Source organism: Abramis brama, assembly GCF_963993115.1.
Source record: "Abramis brama genome assembly, chromosome: 17".
NCBI lineage: Eukaryota > Metazoa > Chordata > Actinopteri > Cypriniformes > Leuciscidae > Abramis > Abramis brama.
This window is the reverse complement of record NC_139979.1, coordinates 740,763-757,526: the sequence shown is the minus strand read 5'-3', so window position 1 is coordinate 757,526 and position 16,764 is coordinate 740,763. Positions and strand designations below refer to the sequence as shown.

At 35.7% G+C, this 16,764-nt stretch overlaps 2 protein-coding genes across 2 annotated transcripts; one reads left to right on the top strand and one right to left on the bottom strand.

Annotated features, from left to right (window-relative positions):
- The first annotated feature begins 1,099 nt into the window (after window positions 1-1,099).
- On the top strand, window positions 1,100-7,480 carry eomesb (eomesodermin homolog b). The gene is made up of 7 exons (XM_084089595.1): window positions 1,100-1,236; window positions 2,621-3,174; window positions 4,469-4,623; window positions 4,711-4,832; window positions 5,257-5,415; window positions 6,409-6,470; window positions 6,545-7,480. The coding sequence occupies exons 2-7, from the start codon at window positions 2,711-2,713 to the stop codon at window positions 7,176-7,178; spliced, it is 1,596 nt and encodes a 531-aa protein (XP_083945721.1). The 5' UTR covers window positions 1,100-1,236; window positions 2,621-2,710; the 3' UTR covers window positions 7,179-7,480.
- A 1,740-nt stretch (window positions 7,481-9,220) lies between these two features.
- On the bottom strand, window positions 9,221-16,534 carry LOC311067850 (uncharacterized protein; the record flags this gene model as incomplete). Its single annotated transcript, XM_084089997.1, has 8 exons — window positions 9,221-10,127; window positions 10,960-11,094; window positions 12,550-12,660; window positions 12,758-12,859; window positions 12,934-12,990; window positions 15,109-15,192; window positions 15,345-15,485; window positions 16,496-16,534. 8 exons carry the CDS (start codon window positions 16,532-16,534, stop codon window positions 10,026-10,028), a joined length of 771 nt encoding a protein of 256 aa, XP_083946123.1. The 3' UTR covers window positions 9,221-10,025.
- Window positions 16,535-16,764: the final 230 nt, after the last annotated feature.

Below are 16,764 nucleotides of genomic sequence, written 5' to 3'. Positions count from 1 at the left end.
AGTCGTCGTGATGTTTCTCGTTGAATCACAGGACTATAATATCGAACATCTAAAGAACTTCAAACCATTTTCTGTAGAATCCGGTTTGTTCAGAATGAACTTTGGCACAAAAAGTGCTTTGCTTTAATTGCTCTCTGGAAGGAGTGACTTGATTTAGTGTAACACTCCTGTGTGGTTGTCAGCCGCACGAAACCAGATTCACCTCAAACTTTCTAGCCGTAAATAGTGCCAGAAAAATCTTAATTGTGAAAACAGTTGCATTTTGTAATTCTCATTTCTGGACTATAAGTTGCATTGCAGCTCAGTTAATGTAGGCAAACGCTTCAAATATATCATTACTTCTGACTTCATGTACAGTACGGCTGTTCCTGACCGGGACAAATGAGATACAAGCTGATCCGGGGCATGTTGTCACACACACACACTCTTAAAATAAATCTCAGCTCTACGCCATGAGAACTGTTTCTGGTTCTCAGTGAACCTTTCGTGATCAGTTCTGAAAAGAAACATGTTTTTGTAGTGTGAACCGATGCCAGTAAAGCGGAACCGATGCCAGTAAAGAAGCTTTATTTTTAAAAGAGTGTGTGTTTGTGGCATAAGTCCTCACAATGAAGACCATTAAAAGCCTGTTATAGACTTAAATTTGGCAGGACTTAAACAATTATGAAACACAAGCAAACCACCAAACATGTGAAAAATCTAAATATCGACACATGTTTCACCCAAGAGATTAGTAATTAATAAACTGAGTGATGAATCTACAACACATGTGACAACTTGCCCCGAAAATACTCAAAGACAAGAATGATGTAAAACAAATATAATGCATGTCGATGTGGTTATTATGAGATTACTTCATACTCGTAAAATATGGTGATATTAAAATGTTTTTCGAGAATAAAACTACAAAAAATTGTCATTTAAAGCAGCTTTAGATGTTTGAAATCAACACTGCTGGAGAAAACAGGTTTAAAACCTCATGTTGCTGAAACAGCGTGTGTAGAATAGAGTAAATAGAGTAAAAGAAGAGGATGAAGTATCAGCAGGAGGCGCTATAGAGCAGCATCAATAAATCCCGCATCATCATCACAGGTGCTTCAGTCAGTCTTTCATTCATCAGTCGTTCAGTGTGTTTTACCTTCATTCTGCTTCAGACTCTCACTCTCTCTTTATCGCTCTCAATCTGAACACAAGCGCGATTTCGACCTCAATCTGTGGACAATGAAGATGAAACTGGTGAGTTATTCATCATAGTGATGATTCATATTATTACATCTATGCAAGAAGCTTCATTGTGTTTTCTTTCTTATCTTTGATTGTCAATCAACTTTAACCTCTCCGATAGACAAGTGTGCATTTACCACCAGAGAAGAAGATACAAGTAACAGATGATTAACTAGTTATTAACACTGCACACTGAACCCAGACAGTCGCCGTTTAAACCTCGTTCAACATATACGAAAAATAAAACTTATAAATATAAGAATTAGAAAACGTTCTCGTTTTACACACTGAAACAATCTTTGCAACGTTTTGGATGTTAGTTTAGCTACATATGCTTAGAAAAAAACCCTAATAAGAACAAATTTGAAATTGTCTCGCAAAACACACACACACACACACACACACAAAAACCCCACAAATGACAGTAACGCGTAATTTAAAAAAAACAATTGCCTACAAAGTTGTCTTCCAGACTGTTTATGTATCATGTTTATTATAAGACTTAATTTTTAAATATTAATAAACGCAGCTATAGGCCTAAACTATTTTTGTTCAATCATTAAAGGAAGAATTAATGCTGAAAAACGAAAACATGGAGTTTATGTTCGCATGACACTAATAAAGTCTAGATTGGCAATGAATTTTAACATCAACATTTAATTTTATGCGTAATGAAGGAACGTTTTAATTGAATCACTGTTTTCTATCGTTTGTTGCTTTTTAAATATATTTTTGAGCTTATGATATGGAGGAGCTATTGTCTGAAATAAAATATAAAGACTAGATTGATAGGGACATTTTCCCCCAGTCATCTCAACGGCACAAAGTGTCCGAATCAACATGAACTCCCCCTAAAGTTTAATCATTTGTGATTACAAACTCTTTATTATTTGTTCTTCAATTAAGTCCAACATCTGCGGAGATTTGAACTGGAGAATAGGCTAACATGAACAGAAATATAAAGCGAAGACTATGACGAGCACATCAGCATATGTAATTAAAATGCTGTTAAATAATTTATTTATAAATGCAATTAAATGAAACCGTTTAGCTGCACATATTAGAAAAAAGAAAAAAAAGTGATAGGGTTATTTGGAAAATATGAAATTAAAGCTATAGCCTATTTTACGAACGAATATGGCACATAAACGTCGCGAGTTAAATAAAGTGCAATTAATTTGATAGCAAAAGTACGATGAAAACAAATTAACGTTCAATAACATTAAATCATTTTATTTTACGACTTTAAATAGCAAAAAGTTTCGATTTGTTTTAATGGAGCGGCGACTGAAATGCACAATCGTTTTAAACCAAAGCGATCAAAATAGAAATAATGTGCAGCTGTTGAACGTTTATAATAATGAACATTTATTGACATCTACACATTAATTCTCAGTGATGCCGAGGCGCGCGACAGTAACTGCCGGAGATCGAATTATCAGACGTCAGGATTCGGATCTAGAGTTCGGGTGGAGTGTGTCGGATCATGCCCGGGGAAGGGTCCGGTTCTGCGCTGGACGACGGGAAGGATTCACCGATCATTTGTGAAGATGAACTGACGAGCCGGTACATACTCGACGGGATCGGGTCCAATCGATACTTCATGATGGGCGCGACGCAGCAAACGCAGGAAAGTTCGAGTCCGTGTCCGTTGTTCCCGTACACGGGCCAGACCGGAGGAGTATACGCCGGTTCCGATGGATCGCGGTACGCGTCGCTGCACTACGGCTCCGTGATCCCTCCCGCGGGCTTCTGTCCGTCTCTGTGTGCTGGACGCGGGGAGTTCGGCACGGGGTATCAGTTCGGACACGCTTCTGGAAACTCCTACGGCTCGTATCAAGGGTCCGGGATCGGGTCCATGGCTCGAGCTCAGGTGTATCTGTGCAACCGGCCGCTGTGGCTCAAGTTCCACCGGCACCAAACAGAGATGATCATCACCAAACAGGGCAGGTGAGAGAAGGGTACAGTCTTAAAAAAAAATAAAGGTGCTTTTATTGCCATCGGGGGTTCAATAAAACATTTGCATTCTTTACATTATTAAAATGTTCTTCACACTAAGAAAAAACATCCAAGCAAGCAATTTTGCGTTTAAAAGACGTCTAATAGGAGTCCAAACACAGCCCTGAAGTCTAAGGCAACATTTGGGCTGTCAGTGAAAATTAAATAGACGTCTAACCAAAGCCCAAGAATATGTTATAGGATACACAGAATATGTCAAAGACATGAAACTAAACACCTTGTAATCAGTCTTGACTTTGCTTACATGGTGGAATATCCTTCATCTCGCAAGTTATTTGGGCCAAAACGACATAACCAAATTCAAGGTTATTTTGGCTAGAAGTGTGTTATTCATAATCGGACTAAATCGGGTCTGTAGTTAAACTAGACGGAGAAATGACGGCTATTCTTTTCAGAACTCACTGAAGGTTCTTTGTGGAACCAGAAACGGTCCTAATATTTCATCGCTGCTTTAGGAAACCCCCTTTTGGAATCATTCATTTTAAGCGTGAATTAATCAAATAGGCTAGCTCTATTTAAACATGTTTTGTTAGGCCATATAAACGCTTTAAATTGTATAGGCCAAGGCAAAATCACAACAACAGATTTTAAAATCAGTTTTAAACAGTCAAATAACGAAAATAATGTTTCAAATGTGTTTGCAAATAGTTTAGTATTTTTATCTGGCTCGATCGATCACGGTTAGCGAACACGTGTTACTATAGCATTATTGATAATTATAGTAATTGCACGTTATAGTTAACGTGTTACTATAGCAACAGTAAGTAGAGTCATTAATATTATTTATAGATTTTTATATAATAGCCTATATCTCAAAAAGTAGGCTAGTTTTATTATTTATTTAATAATTTTTAAACTACAGGTACCAAATAGGGGCTCAAAAAGACAATTCAGGTCGAATTAAAAAAAATATATATAGCCTAATTAAAAGTGGTCGTCAAAATGGAAGTTTCATTATATTTGCATTTATTTTATCCAGTGCGATTTAAAAATGAGGTAAAGCATTCACAGAGCCAACAATCACAATGCCAGGTTGATTAGACAACTAGATGAAACCAGCTAGAGAGGAACTGTATTATTATTGTGTATTTGTGAAAGCATTTGGTTTGAGAGTGGTGTGTGGTTAAAGTTCTTTGAAAGCTATAGTCTTATCTTTAATCCGCAATTTTGATAATAAATTCAGAATATAGCTGAATAATCATTTGTGTTTTAAATCCCTGCACAGGCGGATGTTTCCATTTCTCAGTTTCAATATTACCGGCCTGAGCCTGACGACGCATTATAACGTGTTCGTGGAGATTGTTTTAGCGGATCCGAATCACTGGAGATTCCAGGGCGGGAAATGGGTCACGTGCGGGAAAGCCGACAATAATATGCAAGGTATGGCAGAAACCAAGTTAATACGGGCTGTTATTATTATTATTAATGATAATAATAATAATATGCTGTTGTATTTTATTGTTTTAGGGAATAAGATTTACGTCCACCCCGAATCGCCGAATACAGGCGCTCATTGGATGAGACAAGAAATATCTTTCGGTAAACTGAAACTAACAAACAACAAGGGAGCAAATACCAACACTTCACAGGTAAATAATGCACATTCATTTTATGCGTAGAACATTTAGCTACTTATGCTTAAACCATTTCTGTTGTGCTTTTTGGGCCTGTTTTAGTACTCAAATGAAATAAATAAAAGCACATAGGCTATTGCTTTTGACATTGACTGTAAGAACAAGTAATATTAAATATGGTTGAATGTGATTTTATCCTGGAACAACATTCCAATCAACCACTCAGATCTGAGGGACAAGTTTATAGTTTATGCCAAGTCTAGGTGCTTCTACATCAGTGTTATTCATCATTTCCCTCTGGGTTTTGGGATAAGTTATGGGTAGAGTTAGAGATTTTCAGTCAGGAATGTTGTTCCAGAATCCAGATTGAACATTTTACTTGGCAAAATCACCATTAAATGATGTGCGTTTAATAGTCTCATTTGTGTCTCCAACTCAGATGATTGTCCTCCAGTCTCTACACAAGTACCAGCCGAGGCTTCACATCGTTGAAGTGTCAGACGACGGGATTGAAAACACGGGACGAGACTCTAAGACTCAGATCTTCACCTTCCCGGAGAACCAGTTCATTGCGGTTACAGCTTATCAGAATACTGATGTACAGACTTTCTTTCTGAGCATGAATAACCCTCTGGTGCTCTTCGCGTGTTCATTTTTTTATTTCAATGAAAGTAATGTACTATATTGTAGTTCGAAAATGTTTTTTATTTGATATTTTGTATTTTTAGGGGATTTTATGGTACCAAATTATATTTATGCTGTATTTAAAATCCATTTATTCACTTTTTGAGCATTCTTTTCAAAGACGACACTTGGCAGATTATTGCTGAAGTGAAAAAAGTTTTAAAAAGTTACAGAGTTTTACGTTTATTGTTAGGAAAAATGTGCAAAAATACTATTTTCAATTTTAAATGAAATATATATTTTAAAATGTACTTAACATGTACATTTACACATGTACATGTACAAATATATTTAACATGTTTCACTCTAAAACTGTGAGAAAATCAAAGCCATAAATCTAAACAAGTTGTGTTCCAGATGTGAGGTTGATATCTCAGTAAATGATCTTTCAGTGAGATGTTGTTCGGCTGCAGTTCCAGACGCTTCCACTAGAGGAAACTCGTCTCATTCATTTCCAATGCGCTCACCTGTTCGAATCATATCCATGATTTTTTTTGCGTGTGTGTGTTTACATAGCAAGTGTCAAAACATTTACCAAGTTTCGTACCATTCCGATCAAGAAAAAAAGTAAAAACAAAAAGACAAAAAACAAAAAGTTACGTTTTTCGGTCTAAAATGATAGAAGAGCACCAGATGCATGAAACAACCCGGTCACACTGAATGCGTCTCTATAGCACGCAATGTGTTTTTACATGCAAATGATACGCATGGGAGGTTTAGTAGGGGTGTGGGGTGTGTGTGTATTACACGCAATAAAGTGCGTATCATATGCACGTAAAAACTAATTTTCGCGTATAAATTGCACGATAAACACAATACGTGCTATTATAGACCCGCATTTTCATGAGCTCAGGCTGGGACTACACACACTCAGTTATTAACACTCACTTCTGTGTCGTTCCTCTAGATCACTCAACTCAAGATCGACCACAATCCTTTCGCGAAAGGCTTCAGAGATAATTATGATTCGTGAGTATGATGAGCATCACTGAGGTTTCCCCGCATTTATTCTCGGTTGATACTAACATGCATTGGATTTTCAGGATGTACACGCTTGCGGAGCGTGAAAGACTGACGCCTTCGCCAACGCACTCGACGCGCGCGCAACAGATCGTGCCAAGCGCGCGCTACACCATGCAACCTTTCCTGCAGGATCAACTCAACAACCGGTTATACAGCAGCGAACAGACCAGTGGCAGTAAACTGGAGCTCACGGCGTACGAGGGAGATTATTCCAGTTCTTTGTTACCCTACAGCTTCAAGTCTTTACCTCTCCAGAGCGCGCACTCGCTCGGGTACTATCCTGAAGGCGCGTTCGCGTCCGTGACCGCGGGATGGGGCACGAGAGGCTCGTACCCGAGGAAAGTGCCCTGGTCTCCCAGACCGAGTCCCACAGATGAGCACATCATAATGCCTGACAAAGACAAAGCTCAGGAGGAAAGCACTGTGAGCGCATTCGCTCAGAACTGGATGGAGAGCAACGCATCATCTCTGAAGCCTTCAGACTCTGTGGAGCCCAGCGTTTACTCGGTCGTGTGCAAGAGGAGGCGGCTTTCCCACGCAGAGTCCGGGACTGGGAACTCTCCCAAGTGTGAGGAAGACTCGGACAACTTTCAGAAGGACTCTTCATCCTCCTCTAAAGCGATCGGCTATTACGCGTTCTATGCCGGCAGCTAGAGGAATGCAAAGCTCCTGCACTCTTAAAAATAAAGGTTCCGAACGGGCGTTTTAGAACTGAAGAACCATTTTTGATTCCGAAAAGAACTTTTCTTTGAGAAGATTCCATGGAATGTTCTTCGTGGAACCATCGATGCCAATTTATTTTTGAGAGTGATTGTTTGTTTGAATTTATCAATTTGGTTCTTTTGTAATATATTTAAACCTCACCCTAATGCATTTGTTTCTGTGCACGTTCCTAGTAAGATATGTCATTTTGAAAATGCTGTTATGTGTAGCTATTAAACGACTGCTGTTTTGGATTGGTTGGGATATTCTTAAAAATATTTTATTTTTTTAATAAACACTCTTAAAAATAAAGGTTCATTACATTGAATTGATGGTTCTGTGAAGAACCTTTAACATCCATGGAATCTTTTCATCGCATGAAAGGTTCTTTATAGTGGAACTATGTTCTTTGGATTAATAAAATATTCTTTACACTAAAAAATAATAAAAATGGTGCTTTTAAGAACTGATCACTGAAAGGTTCTTTGGGGAACCAGAAACTGTTCTTCTGCGGAAAAAAACTTTATTTCTAAGAGTGTACAGAATTAATTGAATAATTTAGACATGATATGGGTGTGAAAGAAATATCCAGAAATTTAACAAAAGAGCTTTGAAAACTGGTTTTCACAGCTGTAAAATACGTCAAATTAATAAATCCAAATGCAAAAAATATGCAGAAAATCAATAACTCAAATCAATAACTCTGAATGGTCTCACTGAATCAGTAAAAATGAATAAACCATAGAATAGAATGTGTTTAGTAAATAAGGGAAATGTAAAATTAAACCTCATATATGGTGGGTTATTACAAGAATCCAGAAATAAACTCAACATTAAAGTTCTACAAATAGAGATGATATATTGCACACTAAATGTTGAGGACACTGTCCTCTAGTGGTGAAGCCGGAGGGAAATCTGAGCAATTTGGTTTGATTATGTCAAATGAAATGGTTCATTGATTAGTAACTATCATTCACAGAAAAAACAGTGAAATATTATTCAAATGTAAATCATCAGTTTTCTATGTGAATATATAGTAAAGTGTAATTTATTCCTGTGATCAAAGCTGAATGTTCAGCATCATTACTCCAGTCTTCAGTGTCACATGATCCTTCAGAAATCACTCTAATATGAGGATTTGATGATCAAGAAACATTTATGATTATTATCAGTGTTGAAAACTGTTTTTTGTTGAAACTGTGATATATTTTTATTTTTCAGGATTCTTTGATGAATATAAAGTTCAAAAGAACAGCGTTTATTTGATATAGAATCTTTTGTAACATTATAAATTTCTTTGTCATTTTTAATCAGTTGAATTCATCCTTGCTGAATAAAGAGTATGAATTCATTACCTTATTTTATACAATTTAGAATTTATACATTTATAATAAAGTATTAATTTGTTTTGTTTTTTAATCTTACTAATCCCAATCTTTTGAATGGTAGTGTATGACAGTTTCCACATATTTTTGTAAAACATATGAAGCAGCTGAACAGTTTCCAACACTGATAATAATCATAAATGTTTCTTGAGCATCAAATCATCATATTAGAGTGATTTCTGAAGGATCATGTGACACTGAAGACTGGAGTAATGATGCTGAAAATTCAGCTTTGATCACAGGAATAAATTACACTTTACTATATATTCACATTTTACATTTTAACATTTTACAATATTACTGTTTTTACTGTATTTTTTTTGTCTTAATTATTTCAAACTTTTGTCTGCGAGTGTGAGATGCTGTGAGACGGCAAATAAACAAAATCCCTAAAGAATAAACACACTGCCTCTTCCAAAAATCACTTTATTAAAATATGCAAAGTTTTCACCCGAAGGTCTTCATTGCATATTTTAATAAATAGATTTTGTGTGTTTATTCTTTAGTGAAGTGCTTTCTCTGGTCGCGCACCTGCCTAAAGTTTCTGGATCTGCGCATACTACTACTACTACTTCAACAACTAACAAAATCAACAACAACAACAATAATAATAATAATAAATGAACTTTATATAGCACCTTTAAAATGGTTTACACAGCTGACATATATATATATATGTACATAAACATTCAAATGCATTAAAAAGAAAACAAACAAAAAAAACCTTAAATAGTTAGATTGCACAGAAGAAGAAGATGTATGAGACTGAGGGAAAGTCCTGGAGAGCAGAAGCTCCTCCACACACTCAGTTCAGTGTGTGTGAATGAGTTTCTCGGACACACACACACTCGGACAGCTGTTTTCAGTTGTGCAAGTACAGCTCCTAAAAATACTGAAATCTCAAAAACAACCCATAAATCGTGTCATAAACATCCTCAAATAATGGCAAAAAAAAAAAAAAATTATAAATAATTCTACACAAATCGTGTCATAAACATCCTAAAATAATGCCAAAAAACTAAAAAAAATTAGAAATAATTCTACACAAATCATGTCATAGACATCCTCAAATAATGCCAAAAACTAAAAGAATATTAGAAATAATTCTACACAAATCGTGTCATAAACATCCTAAAATAATGCCAAAAAACTAAAAAAATATTAGAAATAATTCTACACAAATTGTGTTATAAACATTCTAAAATAATGCCAAAAACTAAAAAAAAATATTATAAAATAATTCTAATGTGCAAAGTTTCTGATAGCAAGTCTTCCAGAAAGTTCTGTACACTGTGGAACGACTGATGGAGATGTACACTACTGAGGGCCCTCGACTGAGCTCTGGGAGCCGATCACACACAGGCACTGAAGCTCTACTTTAGAGCATAGATGTATCTGGAAGACATTACTGGTCTTAGACTTGGATGGATTTTCTGTTGCGATGCAGTTCATCTATCCATCTCCTCTTGTCCCATCTCGCAGCAGAAGCTCTAGAGAGCGTCGAGCGTCGCTCGTCCTGCAAAAACACAAACAGTCATTTTCTCATCACACACACACTGCAGCATCAGCTCTTTTCTCTCAGTGTCTGAAACGCTTCGTTTGAAGATTCAGTCTCTCTAAACCCCGCCTCTCGGAGAGCTGCTCTGCTCTGATTGGTCAGATGGCTCAGTCTGCTGTGATTGGTCAGAAAGCAAACGCTCATTATCATGTCTGAATCTCAGCTCTTGACACACAGTGATAAGAACAGTAACGATGGCGTAGGTTTTACCAATAGACTGTAAATAAATATGTTCGTAGTGTGTGTGACGTCACCCGTAGTGTTTCTGAAGGGCATTTTCGAAGCCCAAAGTGGGCGGAGCCGGCGGTCGCCATCTTGGCCGCGTCACTCCCGGATAAACGAAAATGTGCAGCGAGGCGGATTAGCTGAGGTGACGTGACGCTAACACACAGCAGACAAACGGCTAGTAGTGACATCAGCGGAAATCCACCTGTCACTCAAGTGGCCACGCCCTTAATTATGCAGAACTTTAAGGCTTAATATAATTTAAACGGATAATTAGTTATAAAAAAAAAACACCCCCTCACAGTCGTCATGAAGGGCAACATTAGTTATACTTTTTGCACCAGACTGTAAACGTTTTTTTTTCTGCTGTAAAGTTGGCCATTTTAACATGGGGGTTTATGGGTAATGACCCTCTTCTGCTCTAGTGGCCAGTGGATGAACTGCAGTTTAATCACTTCAGTGCTGGAGTTTAAGAGAGAGAACGGAAGGTGTCTGCTTGGTTTTACTGTATCAATCTCGTCAGAGTGGATTTGCTCTGGCAGAAAGCGAGAGCCTCGACCCTCACCTCATAGGCCGGCGGATCTGAAGACGGGAGCGGACTGTAGTAGGACGGGGGTGATGATGCGGGACGCTGGTCGATGACATCACTGACCACATCAGGCGATGCTGAGCTCATGTGGATCACCATCAGACGCTTCCTCTGCAGAGGCACAGAAGATAAACACATAAACCAACATAAGATTAAATGAACTCAATTTGATTAAGATAGAATTTAATTAAAACAAAAAATTTAATATTAATAATAAAATTGTATTTTATGCATTAGATTAATTAACTTAATTAACTGTAATATTAATTAAACAGATTAATAGATTCAAATAAAAATACATTAATAAATAAAAATAATTGAATAAAATCTTGATTTAAATAAATAAAATAGGAAAAGCAGTGTAAAATCAAAAATAAGATTAATTAAATTTGATTTAGGAAAAAATAATGTAACATTTATTTAAATACAATTATATTTTTATGTCAGATTAAAATAAATTGATTATTTAAATAAAATAATATAAAATACAACTTGATTTAATAAATAAAAATAAGAAAAGCAGTGTAAAAATGTGAAAATAAATAAATAAGATTAAACTAAGTATTATTAAGATCACAATTAAGATAAATAATTTAATAATTATTTAAACTTTAAATAAAAAAATGTAATACATTAGATTAAAACTTATTAAAATAAAAATAATAAAAAATGTAAATAGAAAATAAATACAATCAATAAATGTAAATTAATAAAACTTTTTTGAAATAAAAGAAAAGTAGTGTAAAAATGTAATAATAAATTAATAAATACATTTTATTGAAATAAATTGATTAAAATAAAATGAAAATTAATTTAAATGAATACATTTTATAAAAAATAATATGAATATATTCATATGAATGAATAAAACATCTAACAGTGCAGTACAACAGTGAGTATAAAAAAACAAGGATGTAATGTAAATATTTTACACATTTGTAATACTAACTTCTCACATTATAAATCAAGTCTTTGTAAATTAAAATATATTGCTGCCTTTTAAATTTTAGGATGGCGGCCCCTCACAAGCATGATCATATTTAGGGGTCCGTGGCATTAAGAAGATGGAGAACCCACCACTGATGATGATGAAGATTAAAACCCCACCACTGATGATGCTGAAGATTAAAACCCCACCACTGATGATGATGAAGATTAAAACCCCACCACTGATGATGCTGAAGATTAAAACCCCACCACTGATGATGCTGAAGATTAAAACCCCACCACTGATGATGCTGAAGATTAAAACCCCACCACTGATGATGCTGAAGATTAAAACCCCACCACTGATGATGATGAAGATTAAAACCCCACCACTGATGATGCTGAAGATTAAAACCCCACCACTGATGATGATGAAGATTAAAACCCCACCACTGATGATGCTGAAGATTAAAACCCCACCACTGATGATGCTGAAGATTAAAACCCCACCACTGATGATGATGAAGATTAAAACCCCACCACTGATGATGCTGAAGATTAAAACCCCACCACTGATGATGATGAAGATTAAAACCCCACCACTGATGATGATGAAGATTAGAAGAAACTCTGATTTACCGATCTGCACCAGCAGCACGAGGTCGCGAAGATGATGACAGAGAGGAGGAGCGCCAGAACGTTACAGGCCATGAACGCGATCTCCGTCGAACCCAGAGTAGGGGCCAAAAACTACAACAACCAGATGAATCACAAACACCTCAATATTCATAAACATCAGTAATATATTCATTAGGACAGATTAATCTTACATCATAGAGAGACTCACCACACGCACACTCGAAGTGATGTAGAACAAGAGGAAGAAGATGATGAAGACGGTCAGAGAGCTGAAGATATTGAACAGGTTCAGGACTTGAGAGGTGACCACCTGAACAAACATAATTCATAAACCACTTCTGCTTCATCAGATCATAACATGTGTTAAATGTGAGACGCACTGACCAGACACGGGTTGTGGGTACAGGCAGCGGTGGCTGTAACAACTCCATTTAAAATCAACTACACACACACAAACAACATTACACAAGCGACAGAAATATCAACATTATTCAGCATTCATTTACAGTTTAATACAGTGATAAACACTAGATCTGATTCTGCATCCTCACATTCTGGAATAATTAAGATTTATTCATGTTTTTGAAAGAGTCTCTTCTGTTCACCAAGGCTGTGTTTACCCAGCTAACAGACTTTTGTTATAAGAACGTTCTGTGTTGGTTCTGGGAACGTGAAAAACGTCCAGTTTCCTTGAGGTTAGAGGAACGTGTTTTTAAAAGGTATAATGTTCCTCAAACTTAATTTTGATTTAAAATTCAACATTATAACGTTGATTTCTAACATTCCAAGAACATAAAAAAGTTTTCTTAATGTTACTAGAATGCTATTTAAAGGTTAGTGTGATGTACCTGAAACATTCTTTCAATCATCTTTCGAAAGAGTAATAAGAACACAAACTACAACTTTATTCAGACACAGCCTTAGATGAACTGAAGATAAAAGACATTAACATTACCAGTTAACATCACAATCAGCATTACCAGCTTCACTATTACTAACCAGACTGACTTTATTTCTGTCACACGTCTACAGAAGATCTTATTGAGAATTAACAGAGGTTTAGATGTTTGAGGTCACCATCATGGAGATCAGTGTTTGCTTTAGTTGGGTTCTTGACCCTTGACTTTCTTTAAGTTGGTGCTTTATTAGCAATGGCAGGTGTTTATGGAGAACATTTCTGCATTGATAAAGCAGATCAATATGGCTGTTTTAATAACAGGCAAAGGACTCCAATTAAACAGTTGCTAGTTTTGCTCACTTTTGGAACTTGAACGTGTTTTTAGAAGAAGGTAATGAACTCAATCGATGTGATAAAAATCATTTGTAACTGAAGAAAATTTGTGTACGATTGTCCAGATCTATTTAAAAGTTAAATACGACACACTTAGACATCAGCGTTCGTCATACAAACCTCAACAATGGTGACAATAAAATAAAATAAAAATCAGCTGCATAATTTATTGATTATGGCATGAAGAATGTCACCATTGTTGTGTTTCATATACCGAATGTTGATGTCTGTGAGTGTATAAATGACTCAAAACAAGTTTGAAACAGAACCTTGACTAATTCAGTGTTTTATATATATACACTCACAGAAATCAGCATTCAGCATCTGAAACACAATAATATTGTTACAAATCATCTTTTTCATTTGTTGAGTTTCATATTTTTCAATAGTGTTTCAATTCCTTAAGTTATCAATTACAGAAAAAGCAGTCCTTTGCCTGTTATTAAAACAGCCATATTGATCTGCTTTATCAATGCAGAAATGTTCTCCATAAACACCTGCCATTGCTAATAAAGCACCAACTTAAAGAAAGTCAAGGGTCAAGAACCCAACTAAAGCAAACACTGATCTCCATGATGGTGACCTCAAACATCTAAACCTCTGTTAATTCTCAATAAGATCTTCTGTAGACGTGTGACAGAAATAAAGTCAGTCTGGTTAGTAATAGTGAAGCTGGTAATGCTGATTGTAATGTTAACTGGTAATGTTAATGTCTTTTATCTTCAGTTCATCTAAGGCTGTGTCTGAATAAAGTTGTAGTTTGTGTTCTTATTACTCTTTCGAAAGATGATTGAAAGAATGTTTCAGGAACATCACACTAACCTTTAAATAGCATTCTAGTAACATTAAGGAAACTGGACATTTTTATGTTCTTGGAATGTTAGAAATCAACGTTATAATGTTGAATTTTTAATCAAAATTAAGTTTAAAGAACGTTTGAGGAACATTATACCTTTTAAAACACGTTCCTCTAACGTCAAGGAAACTGGAAATTTTTCACATTCCCAGAACCAACACTGAATATTTGGAGAACGTTCTTATAACAAAAGTCTGTTAGATGGGTATTTGATCAAAAAATTTAGTAAAAATTTGTGAAATATTATTATAATGTAAATCAGCTGTTTTCTATGTGAATAGTAAAGTGTAATTTATTCCTGTGATCAAAGCTGAATTGTCAGCATCATTACTCCAGTCTTCAGTGTCACATGATCCTTCAGAAATCATTCTAATATAGAGAGATAATAAATAATAAATAATAAAAGACTCACATAGCAAGTTGGTATTAAAAACAAACGTTCATAATTCCAAAAGACGAGTCCAAACTCCACGGCACCGGTCAGGATCTCCAGCCACTGACGGATAAAATCACTAGTTAAGAGTGTTGATCAGTAGTTTCACTAGTTGTTGATCAGTAGTTAGTAGTGTTGATCAGTAGTTAGTAGTGTTGATCAGTAGTTAGTAGTGTTGTTGACCAGCAGTTAATAGTGTTGACCAGCAGTTTTACCCCCAGAACCGCCGGGTTGATCTTCAGGAACCCCGTCACTCCGGGCGCGTCTCCGGGCTTGGACTCGGTGATGTAAACGGGACACGCAGACTGATCCTGCGAAGCCGCAGAGTTGATGATCACTTCGACTTTTCTCGACATCTTTAGAGAGTGGAAGAGGTTTCCGGATCACATGTGTTTTCTATGCTGTCAGCTGCAGATAATTCAGGCATTGTTCACTTAAATTCTTTAGGTGAACAAACCAGACAAACCTGCGCAGTCGCTCCGATGACTCAAGACTTTCAAACTCGGATCATCTAAATCATCCAATTCAGCTTTCAGTCTAAAGGGTTTAAGTTCATCTGTTTAAATGACTAAAGTTCATAAAGTTAATCTGTTTAAATTACTCTTTTGTTTTATTCAGTGATGAGTTTATGGGTCACATCATTTATATTATCAGCACAAACACAAGCTCCAACAACACGAGTTTCCTTCATTCCTTTGGCAACACCTTTCCATAAAGTCTAATTTCTTAACATTAGTTAACTAACATACAATATAGCAAAATATTTTCAAAGCATTTATAAACCTTTGTTAATGTTAGTTTTCATGTTTGTTCACAGATAGTGCATTAACTAACATATATAGCCTAACTTAATATATTTTAGTAAATGTTGTAATTATCATTAAGATTAATAAATGCTGTTTGTTCATTTAGTTCAACAGTATTTTTAGCTAACGTTAACAAATGAAGCCTTTTTGTAAAAACTGGTAATGTTTTTAACCTATAAATGAAGAAGCTTCCACATATAGCCAAGTAAAGATATTTGGTAACACTTTACAATAAAGTTCATTAGTTAATTACCTTAGTTAACATGAACTAAGAATGAAAATTACTTCTACAGTATTTATTAATCTTAGTTAATATTAATTTAATCATTTACTAATACATTATTAAAATCAAAGGTTGTATTTGTTAACATTTGTTAATGCACTGTGCTAGCTAATGTTATTAACTAAAATTAACTAACGTTAACAAAGATTAGCAAATACAGTAACAAATGTATTGATCATTGTTAGTTCATTAATGAACCTTTTTTGACTTAGTCCTCGACTTCAGATCTGCAGTGTGTAAAGTGTGTAAAGTCAGTGGTTATGTTGAGATAGTTTACCTCGATGTTGCTGTTGTTCTTGCTCTGGTTCTCTGTCATTTTTCAGGAGAAACTCCACCTATAAACATGCAGAAAATGTGTGTGTGTGTCTGACGTCATGGATCAGGTCAACACTAGGCCTACATCATTCTCTGTCCTGTAAGTTATGATGGTGAGCAGAGTTAATAATAACACACCCACACACACGATTACTCAAGCTCTTTATGGGGATATTGACTAATATTGCAAATGTAACTGAGACCAGGGGCCTGTACCATGAAGGTAGCTGA

What these genes read in the sequence shown, in the direction of transcription:
- eomesb (XM_084089595.1), top strand. Translation starts at nt 2,711, where the DNA reads ATGCCCGGGGAAGGGTCCGGTTCTGCGCTGGACGACGGGAAGGATTCA. An exon ending in ATCATCACCAAACAGGGCAG is followed by an intron (nt 3,175 to 4,468) that starts GTGAGAGAAGGG and finishes ATCCCTGCACAG; the next exon opens with GCGGATGTTTCCATTTCTCA. An exon ending in AGCCGACAATAATATGCAAG is followed by an intron (nt 4,624 to 4,710) that starts GTATGGCAGAAA and finishes TTATTGTTTTAG; the next exon opens with GGAATAAGATTTACGTCCAC.